This window comes from Telopea speciosissima, chromosome 4, assembly GCF_018873765.1.
Source record: "Telopea speciosissima isolate NSW1024214 ecotype Mountain lineage chromosome 4, Tspe_v1, whole genome shotgun sequence".
Lineage (NCBI taxonomy): Eukaryota > Viridiplantae > Streptophyta > Magnoliopsida > Proteales > Proteaceae > Telopea > Telopea speciosissima.
Window position 1 is genome coordinate 54,002,351 of NC_057919.1, and position 18,357 is coordinate 54,020,707.

General features: G+C 36.8%; 1 protein-coding gene across 1 annotated transcript; it reads left to right on the forward strand.

The window, feature by feature from the left end:
- The first annotated feature begins 3,168 nt into the window (after positions 1–3,168).
- LOC122658783 (probable xyloglucan glycosyltransferase 6) lies at positions 3,169–16,756 on the forward strand. The gene is made up of 5 exons (XM_043853898.1): positions 3,169–4,236; positions 9,731–10,039; positions 14,368–14,658; positions 14,746–14,859; positions 15,590–16,756. The coding sequence occupies exons 1-5, from the start codon at positions 3,547–3,549 to the stop codon at positions 16,226–16,228; spliced, it is 2,043 nt and encodes a 680-aa protein (XP_043709833.1). The 5' UTR covers positions 3,169–3,546; the 3' UTR covers positions 16,229–16,756.
- The last annotated feature ends 1,601 nt before the right edge of the window (positions 16,757–18,357 follow it).

The following is an 18,357-nucleotide window of genomic DNA, read 5'->3' on the forward strand; positions in this document are numbered from 1 at the left end:
TTTTCATATGAGGAGGAGAGAGATAGACTCATGGGAGTGCTAGTGTAGGTCACAGTCTTGGATAGAGAACTTTCTCCCAAAAAACAATTACTAATGGTAGAGAGTTCTCTTTGTCAGCAGAATAGAGGAAGCGTACCAATGAGGTATGACAAAACAATATCGTACATAGGAGGACAACGAGGGCATTTAATGTGAGGAGGAAAGAGTCTAAGAGAGATGGACATGAAGATTCTAGTGTAACCTACACCAATGGCTCAGAGAAGCTTTTCCAATTACTAATTTAAGGAGGAAAGAGTCTAAGAGAGATGGATATGAAGATTCTTCTGTAACCTACACCAATGGCTTAGAGAAGCTTTTCCGATTACTAATTTACTATATCCAAGTGTGTCTGGCTGTGTCGTGTATGCTAGCATTGTTGGATTGTGTCCATCAAACCTAGTTAATTTGGAATGAATAAATTAAATTTTATTATTATTGCATGAATTCATTTATAAGTTAATAAGTTTGTTCCATGGATTTTCACTCAAAACGGTTCTCGATTAGGCATAGGATCAGACATCCTATTCATATGGTCGTTACATTATATGTACCTAGAAATGTTGACTTTAGGACATAAATGTAAGTATACATAATCTATGTGTATAGAAAAAAATTTGGTACAAATTCTCACATGTGTTACTATTTGCCGTATTAAGGAGAAATATGTACTCGTCACCAGTGACCCTTTGACCTGAAAGATCCTTATCATTATGATGTTACATTGTGGGTTTTGGTACACTGATGGTTGATATCAAAATTGACTATATATCGGTGTGCTAGATTCGTGATTGCTCATCGTGAATGAAAAAGATGCTCAATATGGAATCTACTACCCTTGATTGGGGAAAATCATATAGAGAGAGTGCATGTGATTAATCTGGCAGAATTCTGTATACAGTGGTATTTTTGTAAATTATTTATAAAATTTATTTTTTTATATATTAAACATATTAATGAATTATTTCAAATAATGTTTAATCGCATTTTTTGGTTGTCTGATTGTAATCACATGATTTCTGATTAAAGACATGTATGATGGATTGGGGTTTAACAGTATTTAAGTGTATGCCCTATAGTCCATTATGAGATATGGTTAGTGTAAGGTCTTATATGCAAATTAAAAAGTTTAATTATGCATGACATTTAATTGAGAAATAAAAAATAGGTTGGTGATATTTTATTTATGGTCATTAATTTTATTTGATAAATATAATTGACTATAATTAAAATATCACAAAGTCCATTTTAGATTCTACATCTTCCCTCTTTAAAAGCAAGTTGAAGTGTAAATCAAATTTCTTCACTAACCAATTCCTGTTCACTTTAGGAAAGTGAGAATAAAAACTAAGACTCACATTCACTTTAGGAAAGTGAATAAGGAGATTCACATTAACCATATGGGTTGAGGACTATAAATACACCACTAGGAAAATTCAGCTAGAAGAGCTTGGTTGAAATTTTCACCTCCCCCTTTGACTGAACTCTCTCTTTCTCTCTTGTTTCCTTGTGAGTTGTAGTGTGTGGCTAGGGATTTAGAAATCTTTGTTCGTTGGTGAAAGTTCGTGTTGATTTTGCTTTAATTTGGAGATTTAAAAGTTAATCTTTTTCAAATTCTATCGTTGTTCAAGTGTGAAAAAACTATTATCTAGAAGAGAAACTACACTGGAGGTTCTCAGGTAACCTATGTTTCTTATATTAATTTTTGTTATAGGAAGATATGTCAAACTTCAATGCAAAAGGAAAAATACCCGATTCAAATTTCGCTATGCATTCAGATAACCAGATTGATGGTTGAATCCCAATAATTGGTATCAGAACCATGCCTTTCTATTCCAATTTGAAATGGTGTGAAACCATTTAATTTTTCAATGTTTTTCTTGTTCCATAAGAGTTTAAGATAGTATCACTTAGGGATGTAAACCATTTAATTTTTCATGTTTTTCATAAGAGTTATAAGATAGTATTACTTATAAATGCAATTTGTTTTTTACTTGGAGTTTTCTTTTCTAGGTTTTTTTCAATCCTTTCAAATAAACTAATTTTTTTTTTGACTCAACTTGGCTGGCCAGTGCTATCAGCTTGGTAACACTGGTGGAGGCATATGGTCGGACCATGTTGTAGCACTGGCAGCTAACAGCGTGCCAACTTAGCGCGTGGTCGAGAAGCTTGTTCGATTGTCTTTGCCAAGCTGGCGGATTACTCGGCTGTCTTTGCCCTTGGCAAAGCGGGTAGGGGTAGAGGTCGAGCCGTGCTGCCAGCTTTGCAGCATGTGTAGGGCCAGAATAGGATTAGCGCTGCCACGTCGATTGGTTCGACCCTTTTCTCTCTTTCTTGATTTAAAAAAAAACAGTGATTCTAGTTATTTGATTTTATATGGAAAGATAAGAAAAGAAGAAAGAAAATTAAGAATGAGAAACTCCGTCTTTCCATGGGGATGTTGCAATCATTTTGCATGCTCCTATGTCTGGGGCGGGGGCAGTGCTTCACACCTACGTAATTAATGTTTTTCTCATTAGAAGGAGAATATATATTTTTTTATTAGTTCTACTACATTCATGTGAATCATCTCATTATTGACCAGGTATCGGATATGGCTGATATCATATGGATCGACATTTGCCATGATCCAGATCGGCATGATTGGGTGATACGTTTCGATTTTCCCAGTCACCGATACTGATACCATATTGGTAGCACGGTACGGACAAGGGGTAAAATGGTCGAAAAACTCATTTTTAAGAAGATTTAGGGTTAATTTTGTTTGATTTAACTGTTCCAAGCCAATATCGTATCAATATCGTATCGATTTTGCAGGTTACCAATACCGTGCACTAAAACCATGATCACATCAGGTATGTTGTTATCGGGGTGGGGCCATGTGGGGAGCATTAGAGCTATTTATTAAACACCACCAAATTTAAAACTGGGATGATTGTGGCCGTCTTTAGTCGGTCTGGGGCCGAGTGCGGTCCAAGACAATAAAAAAAGCAAAGGTAAAGAATCTATACTTGTTCTCTTCCAACGGTCCAAATTCAACAAATCTATGGCCCACATGGATTGAAGAGAGAGTGGGGTCAAACGAAGGTCAAACCAAAATTCAAAACTAGTGAAGTTTACCCAGCAACAAACCGAGTCCCCTTCAGCTTATCATTCTAAATTTGGCGGTTTTTTTTTCCAACTAAACAACATCTCTTTTAGTTTTAGGGTCATTATCGTTCCCCATTAATCCATTAATCCTACAATTTCTTTGCAGACATTAATGAACAAACACAGACACATAAACTTTGTGGCTTTTACTAAATTTAGCGACGAGAACCCAAATTCCTTCCAAAATCCAGACCTACATTGCCATCTCTCCCTTTCCATCTCCCCCAATCACCGGATCCACCCGGGAAACACAGACCCTGAAAATGGCTCCGCAACACCGCTCAGTCAGAGAAACCCATTTCAGAAAGAGGTAGATTGATATAGACAAATTGAGAGATCTCGAAAAGTTTCCATTTCCCCATGTCTCCAACCCCAAATTACGAATTCCAGGAATGCTGGAACAAGGAGAAGGAGCGGAATCATGCCCTGTTCTTAGATAAATCTGAGAACCCTAGTTGGTCTGCCGTCGAGATTCATAGCCCAACGTCTTTGGAGAAAGACCATAGTAGAAGCGCTCGCCAGCTCTCTTGGGTATGTTGCCTCAGATTCCAACAAGCCACAAGTTGCCTCTCTTGGCTCACCAATGGATTCCTCTCTCTTCTCCGCACCGTCAATCGCAGAATCATTTCTAATTCTAATCAATCTTCGCGTAATGGGTCTCGGCTTTATCGAGTTATTAAGGTCTTCATGATTCTCGTCATTTTGTTGCTGCTCGTTGAGCTTTTGGCTTACTTTAAAGGGTGGCATTTCAGTCCTCCTTCAATCGCTTCCGATGAGGTTCTGGGCTTTGTCGAGCTTGTTTATGCGGCTTGGCTATCTATAAGGGCGAATTATTTGGCGCCACCGTTGCAAGCTTTGTCCAATATTTGTATTGTTCTATTCTTGGTCCAGTCTGTAGATCGAATCGTTTTAGTATTTGGGTGTTTTTGGATAAAGTTTCGCAGGTTGAAGCCCATTCCATCGATGGAATTCTCTGGTGATATCGAAAATGCAAACACCGAGGATTATCCGATGGTGCTCATACAGATACCAATGTGCAACGAGAGGGAGGTAAGAGGTCTGTGCTTCCCTGATGCTCTGTTTTCGAATTAATCTGTTTCTGTTTCGATCGAATTTTTACAAATTTTTTTCGTTCTTCCCTTGTGATGACTCGAGTTTAATGAATTATTTATACTTGTTGAATTCTTTTTCTCTTTCGACATTGATTAATTGTAGAAGAACGACCCAAGTTAGGATCTTGAGTAGCAGTGTAGATTCTGGTAAACATGTTACGTATGCTGCTTGTTTGGCTCCATGAAAATGGTTCTTAACTTAAACAGGAAGTTTACTTGAACATTATTTATTAAGAATCTTCTGTTTTGTCTCTTGTGTACTTTTAGTGGTTTTTTTTTTTTTTTTGGTGGGAGAGGGGGGAGGAGGGAGTGGGTGCTAAGATCTTGCACACTTTCACACTACATTAATGGGATCACTGTCTCCATCTTTGAAGCTTTCTTGGGTAGAAAAGCTGTTCGTCTTCTCTTGGATCAATTTAGTAGCTCTGTAGGTCAGTAAAATGCTGGTGGAATAGAAATCATCTTATGGTGATTAAGTTTCACTTGGTAATCCACTTATTTTCTGTGTATCTCACATAGAGTATTATCATTCTTTTCCTCCTTCCCCCTCTGAAGGGGAGGGTATTAGTCAAATCCCTAATCATATCTTTTTTTTTTTTTATCTGATTAGTCTTTGTGTTTTTATGTTTTGAAAGATGGAAGATTACTCATTGACAAGCATGATGTTATCCTCAGGCACCATGTCTAAAATGGTTTCATCGACATTCAAATTAAGTACATCCAATGTTTCCTTTGATTGTTAAGCTGAAAATTTTCCAGTGTTTTAATTTATTTCTTCTGGCAAAATTTTTTTTCCCCTTTTTGGGAAGAACAAGCAAAGACATAATAATGGTGTGAAGGGCCTTTTCCAGAGAGCAACAGTAGAATAAAAGAAATAAACAAAAGGAATTCACTGCAGCCAGTTATAGGTAGTCATACGCACACAAAAGGTACCCAAGGCAAAAGCAACAGGTGATACTAGCATGTATCTCGACCCATAATCCTATACCAAACAGCTCAAATAAAACTAATTGTCCTCATAAGACCAATTGAAGAAGACATCATGTCCTTCAATATCCACTCAAATGTAATATGTATCTCAACCCACAATCCTAACTCCACCAAAAACAATCTACTTTAAGGAAAATTGAAGGAAAATGTCAGATAATCTGGTCCTTCAAACACAGACACTTGAAATCATCACCCCAATATTACAAAATATATAACAGGAAACCCACTGCTCACTGCGACTGAGAGAGATAGTATCCATGATGCAGGGCCAAACTATTTCCTCTAATTACAGAACAGCCTCACACTTGGCCTCCTCTGTGAGAGAGAGAGAGAGAGGCCGGACTATTTCCTCTAATTACAGAACAGCCTCACACCTGGAAAACTGCTTCCATCCTCCAGTATTTTGGTGATCTGCTCTTGTTGAATACGTCCTAGGTTTTTAGATGTATTATAGTATAAAAAATGTTATTAACAAAATTAAAAGTGGTTACTCTATAGGAGTCCGGATCAGCTCCACAAAATGTGGAGAGTATTTCCTCTCCACATATTGTGGTAAGCTGACACCTGGACATGCTTCAACCTGCAACTGGACTCTCTATGAAATTGTTTTTTTAATATGGAAAGATGTGGGACCCAAGTCATCTTCTTCGATTCAAAAAATTGTCCTTTCTTCTTCTTTCTTCTTCTTCGTGAACACAACCGCCATCCTGTGCAACCGTGCCCACCCTCTGCACCACCGCCCCCACCCCTTGTTTTTCTTTTGTTCTTACTCTTTTTTTTCCCCCTTTGTTGTTTCCCTACCAACGCTTTGGTTAGAGTTTGGAACTTGAAAGATGATTTTTTCCTAGGTTCTGGTTCGGGTGCCACAATGGCCTGTAGCTCCTGCGATGAATTCTCTGAGCTGTCAAGGCAAGTCTGCTGGCATATCCCACCTACGCTCAGCCATGTCCTCAGATCATCCACCGCTTCAAGCATCGTGAGCTGAACCCAGTTCGAGCTGTAAAATGTGTCACTGAGGTGATAGACGCCGAGATTCATAAATTGGATGCAGTTTGTCGAGCCATTGTGGACATCTGGTCAAGTTTGCCTTAGGATCGGAGCTGCAACACTTGGCCGGAGACTTTTGTTAGTTCGGTCATGGTGACTTGAATGGATAACTTGCCCAGATTTTGGCCTTCCAAATGACTCGAATTCATCACTCGTACAGGCTTTTCCACCTCTTCTTCCTAACCGAACGGTTATTGAAAATCTTAACCACTCCACTGCAATTCAAATCTTGAACCAATTAAGTGAATAGAGATTATCCCATAAAATCCAGAAACACCATTCAAGGACTTTTCTACCCTCTTTTTTTTTCTTCTAAAAAAACCCTTAAAACAGGAGACTCAGAGCGAGTCACTAATCTGTCAATTGACCTTTACCTGATTACTCCTTGACCATATTGGTTTTGTTCTTCTAGAATGAGATCTGAAATTGCCCATTGGAATAAATTTTAGGGGGTTCTTAAGTAGAGAAAATTTTAGAAAGTCCCAGAAAATGTTATAAATCGTATAAACCTTGATCAATTTACATGCCACCTTGATGGAATTCGAAACTGATTGAGTAGATCCACCATCGGTGCCAGAGTTTCAAGTGCAGCTTTGGGAGGAAGAAATAGGGTGGGACGGTGGTGCTCACGAAGGAGAAAAACAAAAAAAGCAGCTTTGTGTCGAAGAAGATGATGTGGGTCCCACATCTTCTGATAAAAAAAAAGATGTCAGGTGGAAAGTCCGGTTGCAGGTTGAAACATGTCCAGGTATCAGTTTACAACAATATGTGGAGAGGGAATACTCTCCACATATGTGGAGCTGATCCGGACTCACTCTATAGATGACACAATGGCTACAAAAGATTACAAAAGTTAGCAGTAAGGATATAAAAAGAGTTGCTGCATCAGGAGGTACTACCCAAAAAGTTCTTCTCACAATGAGTAAGAGAAAATACTGCTTAAGATAACTATTACTTGGAATCGTTACTTGGTTTTTCGAATATATGATAAAATCTTGCACCAGAGAAATTTGTTTTGAACATAATCATTTAATAATTGAGGAATTTTCTATTCTATTATGCCAATGATTTAAATGATGGTCCATTGGAGCCGTATTATAATTAGGATTATTTTTTTAAAATAACAGTCTGTTCATAATTAAAACATTCTCTATGCAACAACTAGTCAATCAGAATTAATAAACAGGATCTTACTGTCTACATTAAGGGTAAGTCAGTTGATGTATATTAGTCAGTTGGTTGGCCATTGCCCTGTTTATCCCATGCTAGTTGATAAGTCAATAGTTGAAGTGTTGTTTTGTATTTTACAAAAGATACGAAAGTTTTTAGTTAATAACGTTTTCTCTTCAACGGAGGTCTTGGGATGCACCAGTACGGAGGAGTGATTTAATTCAGATTAAGGATCTAAAAAAGATAGGGGCAGGCCTAAAATGACCCTAGGAGTAGTAGAAAGGAAAGACATGCATAGTTTAGGCCTATCTCAAGCATGACTCGAGTAGAGCTGATTGAAGGGCAAGGATATATGTAGCCGACCCCATTTAGGTAGGATATTTCTGAGTTGTTGCCATTGTTGTTGTGTTCTTTTCTTTTACTTCTATGTTTATTATTTCGTCTTTCCAAGGACCCATGTAGCCGACCCCATGTAGTTGGGATAAGGCTGAGTTGTTGTTGTTGAGATTTTCTCTTCTAAGGAGGGGTAATTGAGTAATTTTTACCTTTCCAATCTTTTCAAAGCAAAATATCCCTTCTCTCAAGTGCTTTTGAGAAGCCTGAAATTATATGTTGCATTTTTTACTGGTGTGACTTTGAATCTTAAAGATGCTTAGCTTTTTAATGTAACTAGCTAATTAGCCCATGCAGTGTTTAAGAAATCTATTAAAGATGAACCTTGAGTTCATTTAAGTGTTTATTTGATATTATTGTATTAAAACTGTTAATTACATCAATATGATTTATGTTATTAGATTCCTCAAACTGAAAAAAAAATAAATTATGATGATACTGAATAGATTGTAATGAAAAAATTGTTTGCATAGAATTAGTGTAAATTCAAAGGTCTTGATTACAAAGTGGGAGTAGACTGAATATAATAGCTTCATATGTCGATGGCTTGGATTTTAGTTATTTTAGCTTTCTTATTAATAGAATGTACTAATTAAGCTTCATTGGTAGTTATACAAAATAGCATACTAAGCATAGGTTTGTTATAAAATTTTGATTACAAAAAGTTATATTGTCATTCAGAAAATATAGTCACATTCTCTAAATAATATATTATTTGATTAATTCATCAACAAAATATATTATGAAAAGATTCCACACACCCAAATATGCCAATCATTCTTTTATGTAGACAATGGAATCAGAAATTTGATATAAAAAAAAAAGAATTAATCAGATAGTAGTAGTAGTACTACTTTTAATCAACAGATAATACTGGTAGAGTTTGAATATGAATATGAATATTAGGTAGACTGGTAGAGTTCTTTTTTGTAATGTGGAAGAGAGAAAGATTGAGGAGAGAGAGGGAGAGTTGATGTGGTTGGGTTGAGGTAGGGGAGAGATTTTAGGGATTGAGTGGGTGAGATAGCATTTTTCACCATAGGATTAGGTTGGTAGAATTTAGGGAGAGAATGGAAAGGAGATGTGCGAAACAAAGGGGTTGTAGGAGAGGAAAGAGAATAAGGGGTAAACAGACACCAATAGAGATCTGCCGCATAAACAATAGTTGTTTATGTGGCAGGGTTGACAAGACAAGAGAGAATAAGCTTGTGAAAGAGGACCTTGCTGTATTATTATAAAATAGGTTTTAAATTTTTATCACTTGTATACAAATTATTAGTAATTCAATTTTTAAGTTTATTGAAATTTGTTTAGTCTGTTGCCTTAAGGGGTGATGAATACACACTTAGTTTGAAGTGAAGAACCACGTTAAAGAAGCCTGTTTATTTGTATTTATGGAATCAGCACTTTCAAACAATCTCACTTCTATAGCATATCTGATATTTTATGATTCTTATCCCATATTTGTTCACTGTATTACGCTTTATGTCAATCTGTTGCAAACAATTTTGGAAGCAAAAAGTATTAATTCCTGAGGTTCCACTGTCACAATCTTTGAGTTGTTTCTGTTCCATACTGTCTTCTTTACAAAATATTGATTGCAATTGTTCAAACATTTAATTAGATTTGTAAACAAGCATTTCAAGATAAATATTTGTTTACATTATTTTTCTTCTGATGATTTTTAATCTATTTCTGATTGAGTTTATCAACTTTTGAGCTCCAGTGATGCATTTATCTTTCAATAGGTTTTCTTGTTCGCTTGGATTTGGAAGGGTTACCCTTGTAAAGACTATAATCTTACATTCTTACTCTCATTTGGGTTGCCACAGGTTTATCAGCAATCAATTGCAGCAATATGCAACCAGGACTGGCCAAGAAACAGAATGCTTGTACAAGTTTTAGACGACTCTGATGATCCGGATGTTCAACTTCTTATCAATGCTGAAGTACTAAAATGGCAACAAAAGGGTGTACCAATATTGTATAGACACCGTATTATCCGCACAGGCTACAAGGCTGGGAACCTCAAATCTGCAATGAGCTGTGACTATGTAAAGGATTATGAGTTTGTTGCAATATTTGATGCAGATTTTCAACCTGGACCGGATTTCTTGAAGAAAACTGTTCCCTATTTTAAGGTTAGTTTATATTCTATTCCCATCTGCAAATAGTTCAACTAGCACATTTGAAGAATTGTCTCTAGAATGGGATTTCAGATTTGCCTAAATGATATTTTGTTAATTAGAACTAAAATTCAAGAACTTGCCTTGAGACAGGCAATACGATATTCATCTATCTGGCTCAACTTAGTTTTTCAATTTTTGGGCTCTGAAATCATCCTTCCATGGTTCTGGCTTTGCATTTTATCATTTATATTTTCGTTGATCAGAACTTTGTCATCGGTATTTGAGATACATCCTGGAACCTCCGCTTGTAAGGCCTAATCAGTTAAATTATTGTCAACGAAAATAGTCACAGTACCAATATGTCTTGTTGGTATACAGATATGATTGGGAACTTGCATGTCTTTCCCTGGATGTTCCCATACTTGCACCACTACATAATTCATGTCTGTATCTCAATCACATTGATATCTGTTTTGAGAGTCCTTCCTGTCAAAACCTGCTAAACTCTCTCTGGCAATCCTTACATATGCTTTCTTTGAGTCAACAAAGACCATTTGGAAGTTTTTGTTGTTCCCTTTAAATTATCCATCTATGATCCAAGTAAAATCTATAGTGTTGATCTACTTGGCATAAAGTCTTCGATACTCTTGCTTTGTTATTCAGTTTTTCCTTTATCAGTTTATCTGAGGTTCTGTTCTTTCAGTTTATAAATTTGATTCTATAATTATTGGTGGAAATCCATGTTTTATTTAGAAATATATATGGTCATGTAAGAAGATTTATACCACTATCTAATATTTTCTTCTCTGTTTTTTGGGGGGAAGGGGTGCTGGTGGTATTGGTTTCGTAGTGGAAATCAAGCACGGTCCTTGTCCTTGTATTCTTGTTGAATAAATTAGTCAACCAAGATCACTCTAATGCACTTCCAAACCCCAATTGGAAAACCATCTGTTTATGTCCTATTTTCATCTCTCAATGCTTCTTAACTAAGATATCCTAATTCAATGGAAGTATCTAATCAGAGTTGTTTACTTTCTCCGGAGCATGAATCTTTGCATGCTCTTCACTTTTGTATAATGACAAAGTCAGAAAAGCACTAACCAGTACCTGCTTAGAATAAGATAAAGAGGAAAATAGGGGAAAAAGATAGGATGATCAATTTGAGTATTCAGATACCCGAACCGGCAGCAATAGGTATGTTTATAACATGAATATAATATTTAATTACTTTAAAGTCCTAAGTATATGAGTAATTATTCATATGACCTTAAAATAAAAGAAATATTACAAGATACCTCCTACGGTATACTTTAACACTACCCCTCAAACTGGAGGATATAAATATCTCTTGTCTAGGCTTGGAACAACCTTGAAGAAACACATTTCGAAGCCTTTGCTAAACAAGTTACCAGGTTGATTTACAGAACTAACAAACAACATGGAGATTGACTTCCACATTACAATATCTCCTGCAAAATGATAATCAAACTTAATATGCTTGGTCTGTTCATGAAAGATAGGATTATTAGCAATGTAGATAGCTTCCCGATTATCACAATACATGTCAATAGGCTTGTTTACCGGAAAACCAAGCTTATGAAGAAGTGACTTTAACCACATTAATTTAGTTGCAGTATGAGCCATGGCTCTATACTCAGCTTCAACACTTGACCTTGCTACTGTATGTTTCTTATTCTTCCAAATAACAAGATTACCATGAACAAACGTACAGTAACCAATGGTTGACCTCCTATCACCTTCAGCACCTGCTAAATCAGCATTAGAATAACCAACAAGATCAATATGGATATCATATTGATAAATGAGGCCCTTTCCTGGAGTACCTTTAAGATATCTCAAAATACGAAACTAACTGCAAATGATGTGTTAGGCCTAATCACAATAAGATAGATGAGTTTACTAATTTAATATTCTATATTGATGCTTGTCTACAAACTCCTTATCGTCACAAACTCCAAGTTTCTGATGAGGATCCATAAGAGTATTAATAGAACCTAAATGCTAGTCTCAGACATAAGATCAAGCACATAATTTTCTCTGAGACAGATTAATTCTCTTCTTGCTACGAACAACCTCAATTCCCAAAAAATATCTGAGAGCATCCAATTCTTTCATTTGAAAATGTTGATGTGTGTAGGCCTTGACACCTTTAATGCCAGATAAATATTTACTGGAAATTATAATATCATCAACATAAACAACCAACAATATCACCTTGGAACCTTGGTGACAAAAAAATACAGAGTGATCAAAGTAGCACTATGTGAACCCATAAACGGTATTTTGCTAAATTTATCAAACCAAGCTCTTGGTGACTGCTTCAAACCCTAAATTGCTTTGCAAAGCTTACATATTTTCTGTGCATTCTCCCCTTGAGTAGTATACCCGGGAGGTTCCATACAGGCCTCTTCAAGAAATTAATCTTACAAAAATGCATTTTTTATATCAAGCTGAAATAACTGACATTTAAGATTAACAGCCAGAGAAATAAGAATATGAATAGAGTTCAGATGGGCCACAGGGGAAGATGAGTCAAAGTAATCAATCCTGCATGTCTAAATGTACCCCTTAACAACTAAGCGAGCTTTAAGCCGCTCAACAGAGCCATCAGGGTTATACTTTATGGTATATACCCAATGACATTTCACAAGCTCCTTATCTAGAGATAAATCATCCTAATTAAAAGGAAGTAGGAGAAACTATAACATGACTAGAAATTTGGGTTGAAGAGTCATCAGTGAGGATCACTCGAGATGGATGACAAGGTTTCTGTGAGTAAGAAAACACATTCAACTTACCAGTCATATGAAAGGAAGCACCTGAATCAATAACCCGTGGTAGGAGATGAAGAAGCGAGAAGCATAGTAGTACTTGTGTAGGTTAATGTAGCAGTGGATAAAGAAGGTGATGACTGAGTCTTAAGTTGCTAAACTCGTTTCAATAACTGGTGATAATCATCACGAGATAGTAACTAATTGACTAGAACCAGATGAAGAAGCAAGATTAGTATCATTAGATGACACCAATTTAGTATTCACATCAACCACTAATGTATTGGCATATTGTTGCACCCATTGAGGTTTACCATACTTTACCCAGCACTGTACTGTCAACAACATGATTAGATTTACCAGTCTGTACGTTGATGCAAAGCTAGTTCAGTTTGCTATCCTCCAAATCCACGTCCTCTACCCCTCTGAACCTTGCCCTCTTCCAAGGAATCTAGAACCACGACCAACACTAGCAGCAACTAAGGCTGAGCTGTCCTTGGAAGAAGATGATGGTCGGATCTAGTGGATGGATACAATCCCTTGGATACGGAAAAATTCTTCATACATAGAAGGAACCTGGATCTGCTACAACAGCTTCTTCTATAATAATTTTTATCTGGTTTGAACCCAGAATTGCAGTCCATCAAAAGTCAGCTTCTTGCTGGTCTGTGGTTGGATCTACAACAGCTTCTCCTATAATAAGTAAAAAAAATACCCCAAATAGGGCCTAATCTTGCAGAGAGAAGAGTGACAACCAGGGGCTAATAAATCCTTTGATTCAGCAGTAAAACACCTCTACTAGAGCGGCAGATCAACAGTAGAGAAGACTCCTTCCACAGATTAAAAAAAAAATCTCTCGTTTTGGTACTTCATCGAACAAGAGAAAACATCACGAACAAGATAAGGAGCTGTAATTGTTGCACACCACACATTTTTCTTTGGAGACTCAAATCAGAATAAAAAACCTGCAAGCAACTGGTTAATGATGCTCTGATACCATGTGACAAAATAAAAAAAGCATTAACCCTGCGTAAAAGAAGAGAAGAGAAGAGGGGGGAAAAGATAGGCTGATTGATTAGGGTATACAGATAACCTAACCGGCAGCAATAGGTATATTTATAACATGAATATAATGTGTAATTACAATAAAGTCCTCAGTGTATGAGTAATTACTCATATGCCCTTAAAATGAAAGAATACTACAAGAAATACCAAAATACCCCCTACGGTATACTTTAACAAGTATATTTTAAAATCACTCACAATTGCATTTAATCACTTGATCCTGTTATATAAATAGGGAAAGTACTTGCACTGGATGGTTCAAATTCTTAATGATTACATAATATCTGGTTGCCCAAGCTGTGGCTTACAGGATCAATTTTCTGGTCTCTGGATGATGACCAAGCAGTGCTTATTTACATCAACTAACTGTGCTACCAGGATATGTTCTATTTTATGTAGTTTGAACTTGTTGATGGGGAAAAAGACAGGAGATTAGGTGTTTATGTGGTATTTACTTTAAATTGTTGTTCTTTCTTTCTGAAGGGGAATGAAGATCTAGCTTTAGTCCAGACAAGGTGGGCCTTCATAAACAAGGATGAAAACTTACTCACGAGGTTGCAGAATATAAATTTATCCTTCCACTTTGAGGTTGAGCAACAGGTTAATGGTTTATTTATCCATTTTTTTGGCTTCAATGGAACTGCTGGTGTATGGAGGATCAAAGCTCTTGAAGAATGTGGTGGTTGGATGGAAAGAACAACTGTTGAAGACATGGATATCGCTGTCCGTGCTCACCTTTATGGATGGAAGTTCATATATCTGAATGATGTAAAGGTTTGTTCGAGACTGGCATTCTGTCAGCATATTCACAAACTTGATAATGAATTTTAATTTTTATGAATTACATTCTTTCACATGTAGTGCCTCTGTGAACTCCCGGAGTGCTATGAGGCGTACAAGAAACAGCAGCACCGCTGGCATTCTGGTCCAATGCAGCTGTTCCGGTTGTGCTTCTTTGACATCCTTCGTTCAAAGGTCAGGATCGTATCTTCTCAAAACTTTTTTTTAATGGAAAATTTGCTACATTTTGGAAAACCCTGCTACCTTCCTCTGATTTCACTGTGTAAATCATAGATCTTCTCTCTCTCTCTCTCTCTCTCACTCACTCACTCACACACACACTTAGGGAAAATTTGAATGTGATTTTTAATATCTTTGCTCATAGAGTGAATGGTCAAGTCTTCTAATTTAAACTCCAAAATCCAGCACACACACACACACCACCCCCCCCCCCCCCCCCCCAAAAAAAAAACAAAAAACACTAGCATCTTCATTGAATCTCTTGCTGGAGAATTCTTAGATTTTTCCTTTTGTTGGTGCCACAAAAAATTTTGTGGTTTTAAGTTTTGTCTGTTCTTGCAGCATGGCTTGATGTACTGAAAAAGGCATAGCCTACCTTGATATTGCCTTTCCTAGTTCTGGGGTGTTCTACTTGGGTTTGGGAGGGGGGGGGGGGGGGTTTGAATTTGGAGCATGGGTATCAGGTTCATGGTTCCCCCCCCCCCCCCCAGCACTCTGTTTCTATTTACTACTTCGGTAGGTGGAGTGGAGATGGATGGCTCGGGGTATTTGTTCCCCACCCCCCAAAAAAAAAACAAATAATAATAACAATGGTGTCTAGTTCCTTAGGTTTGCAGTTCCATGTAATTCAAGTTGCTATTTATTCTGTGATTGATATTTTATTTTTATTTTTTCGTACTTCCAGATTAGTCGGTCAAAGAAGGCCAATATGATATTGCTTTTCTTCCTCTTGCGGAAGCTCATCCTTCCTTTCTATTCGTTCACTCTCTTCTGCATTATTCTCCCACTGACCATGTTCCTGCCAGAAGCTCAGCTACCAGCTTGGGTCGTGTGCTATCTGCCTGGAATCATGTCCATCTTGAATATTCTTCCTGCGCCAAGGTCTTTCCCATTTATTGTTCCTTACCTTTTATTTGAGAACACGATGTCCGTCACAAAATTCAATGCCATGATATCAGGACTGTTCAAGTTTGGGAGTTCCTACGAATGGGTTGTCACTAAGAAGTTGGGAAGGTCATCAGAGGGAGATTTAATTGCGTTTTCTGAAAAAAAAACTGATTCTCTAGTAGCAACCAATGGTCTTGGTGGGGCCTCCTCAGAATCAGGCCTCACTAAGCTGAACAAGTTAGAGGTGATGAAGAAATCTGGAAAGAGTAAGAGAAACCGTTTGTACAGGAAGGAACTTGCCCTTGCGTTTATTTTGTTGAGTGCTTCTGTGAGAAGCTTGTTATCTGCACAGGGGATTCATTTCTACTTCCTATTGTTTCAAGGGATCACATTCCTTGTTGTTGGTCTAGATTTGATTGGAGAGCAGGTTAGTTGACATTAGTAACTGTTTTCTTAGTGGTGAAAGCTTTTTTGAGGTTGGCTCGTTAAGTGGTACTCCATGAAGATTGAAGTCTATAATTATTGGTAACATTGACCACAAACTTCACATCCATCATTGAAGTTCCAATAATCAGAGCCTCTTCTGTTCATACATCTCTAGTTTTAGTCAACACTATTGAAATTCCCTGGGTACATGATCCGGCGTTTCCAGCAATTGTACTGGTCATGTAGGCTTTCTATTTATAATTGACAGGGAAATGGCTAATTTGTTTATTCTTGTGGAATCACATGGCTCTGTTAATTGTAAATGTCCTAGTGTCAACAATGGAAAGAGGCTTTGGAAACCCTATGAGTGGATCAGATGCTTTGTGCTGAGCCAGTTCTGTAATTTTCTGTACATTAGGTAGCTGTTTCAGATGAGGCATCCTTAGATGATTAAATATGTAATTCTTTTGCTGTAATTGAATGGTTCAATTATATTTATTGTTACTTTTGTGCAAATATATAATCATCTTTTTTGTTAGTTATGAGTTGACAGCTCATACCATTTCTTTTAGTTTTGAGCATAGTTGTCAAGGCGATCCAATGCGTTGGAGGGGTGCCCAGGTGACAAAGCACCCGCCTAAGCTTTGCTAGGCATGTCGTATATGACTATACGTAATATAGCAATGGTAATCTTATGTAATTATACTTCTTTTTTTTCGTGGGATTATGTAATTATACTGCAATGCAACATAGAAGTCGTATCAGTGCAATATAATAGAATTATGCTAGTAATGACCTAATATGAGGAAATCAACATTTTATAAACAAAGTATAGAATATTATATAACTAAGGGACCAACTTCTTGTCACCGAAGTGGTGAAAAGGTAAAAAAGGGTTTTCAAAAAGTTGAAAGTTATTTAATACAATATATATTGCAATTTTGATGTAAAGTTGTAGGATGTTTTTTTTACCAGCAATTGAAAAAAAAAGTGATATCCTAAAAGGGCAAAAAAAAGTTAGGTTACAATCTTTTTGTAACCTACTTTGATTTTAACCAGATTTTCCTTATAAATAAATTCATTAAAAAAAAAAAACCTAAGCAATAAACATTTTTTTTTGCTATAAGGTCAGCAATGAGTATATTAAGGGGGAAAAAAAAGAAAGGTACATGAGTAATGTCTAGGCATACCTGGACGGGACACAATACACTAGAAATCTCCAACTCCACCTTCGGCATGACCATCGGTAGAGAGAGGGGAACCCAGAATCAGATTGGGGATTCACCTTACAACAGAAACCCCAATCCAACCATAAATAACATACATATATCCAATATCCTATACAAAAAAACTCCATAATTAAGATAGAGTTCTTCCCATAGACTACCCAAAATGGTATCTAGGCTTTCCATAAGCATTATGAGCAACATTTTTCACATTTTCATGAAACCTCCTCCAAAATTGAGATCTTTTGGATTTAGCTACGTGGTTAGCTAGAGAGTAAATAACTTGATTCACCCTTCTATAACAGTGAGTAATTTTCCAACTAATTGAAGAAAGAAAACAGTTGAGTTCTTCCAAATATGTTGTAAATCCCAAGGAATGGTGACATTTGAAATCAAATCAACTACTGCTTGAGAATCACTTTCAAACCAAATGTGTGTATATCCTACTGCTCTTGATCTTTCAATTGCATAAAATGCTTGGAATTCTGCAGAGAAACAAGTTTTAGTACCCACATAGTAAGAGAAAGCTCCCAATGGATAGCCCTAAAAAAAAACTCCTAAAAATTCCATCAGAACCAGCATGGCCAGGATTTCCTAGAAAACACCCATCAATTTTGATTTTAATCGACCCCTCCATTGGTTTCTGTTGTAATGGGTATACGGGTAGAATTGTTCTATTTGTTATAGCGCTATTTTGGTCTTATCTTATTCTAGAATATTCTCCTTTTCATTATAAATAAAGACGGACTATGTCACAAGAGACACAAGTCTTTTTTCTCCATTCAGGAACATGGTATCAGAGCAGGATCATCCTAGTGATCCACAATCATAATCGATCCATCTCTCTCCCTCTTCTCTCTTCTTTTCTCATTACCGGCACCATCACCAACATCGCCTAGCTCTTTTGCCACCA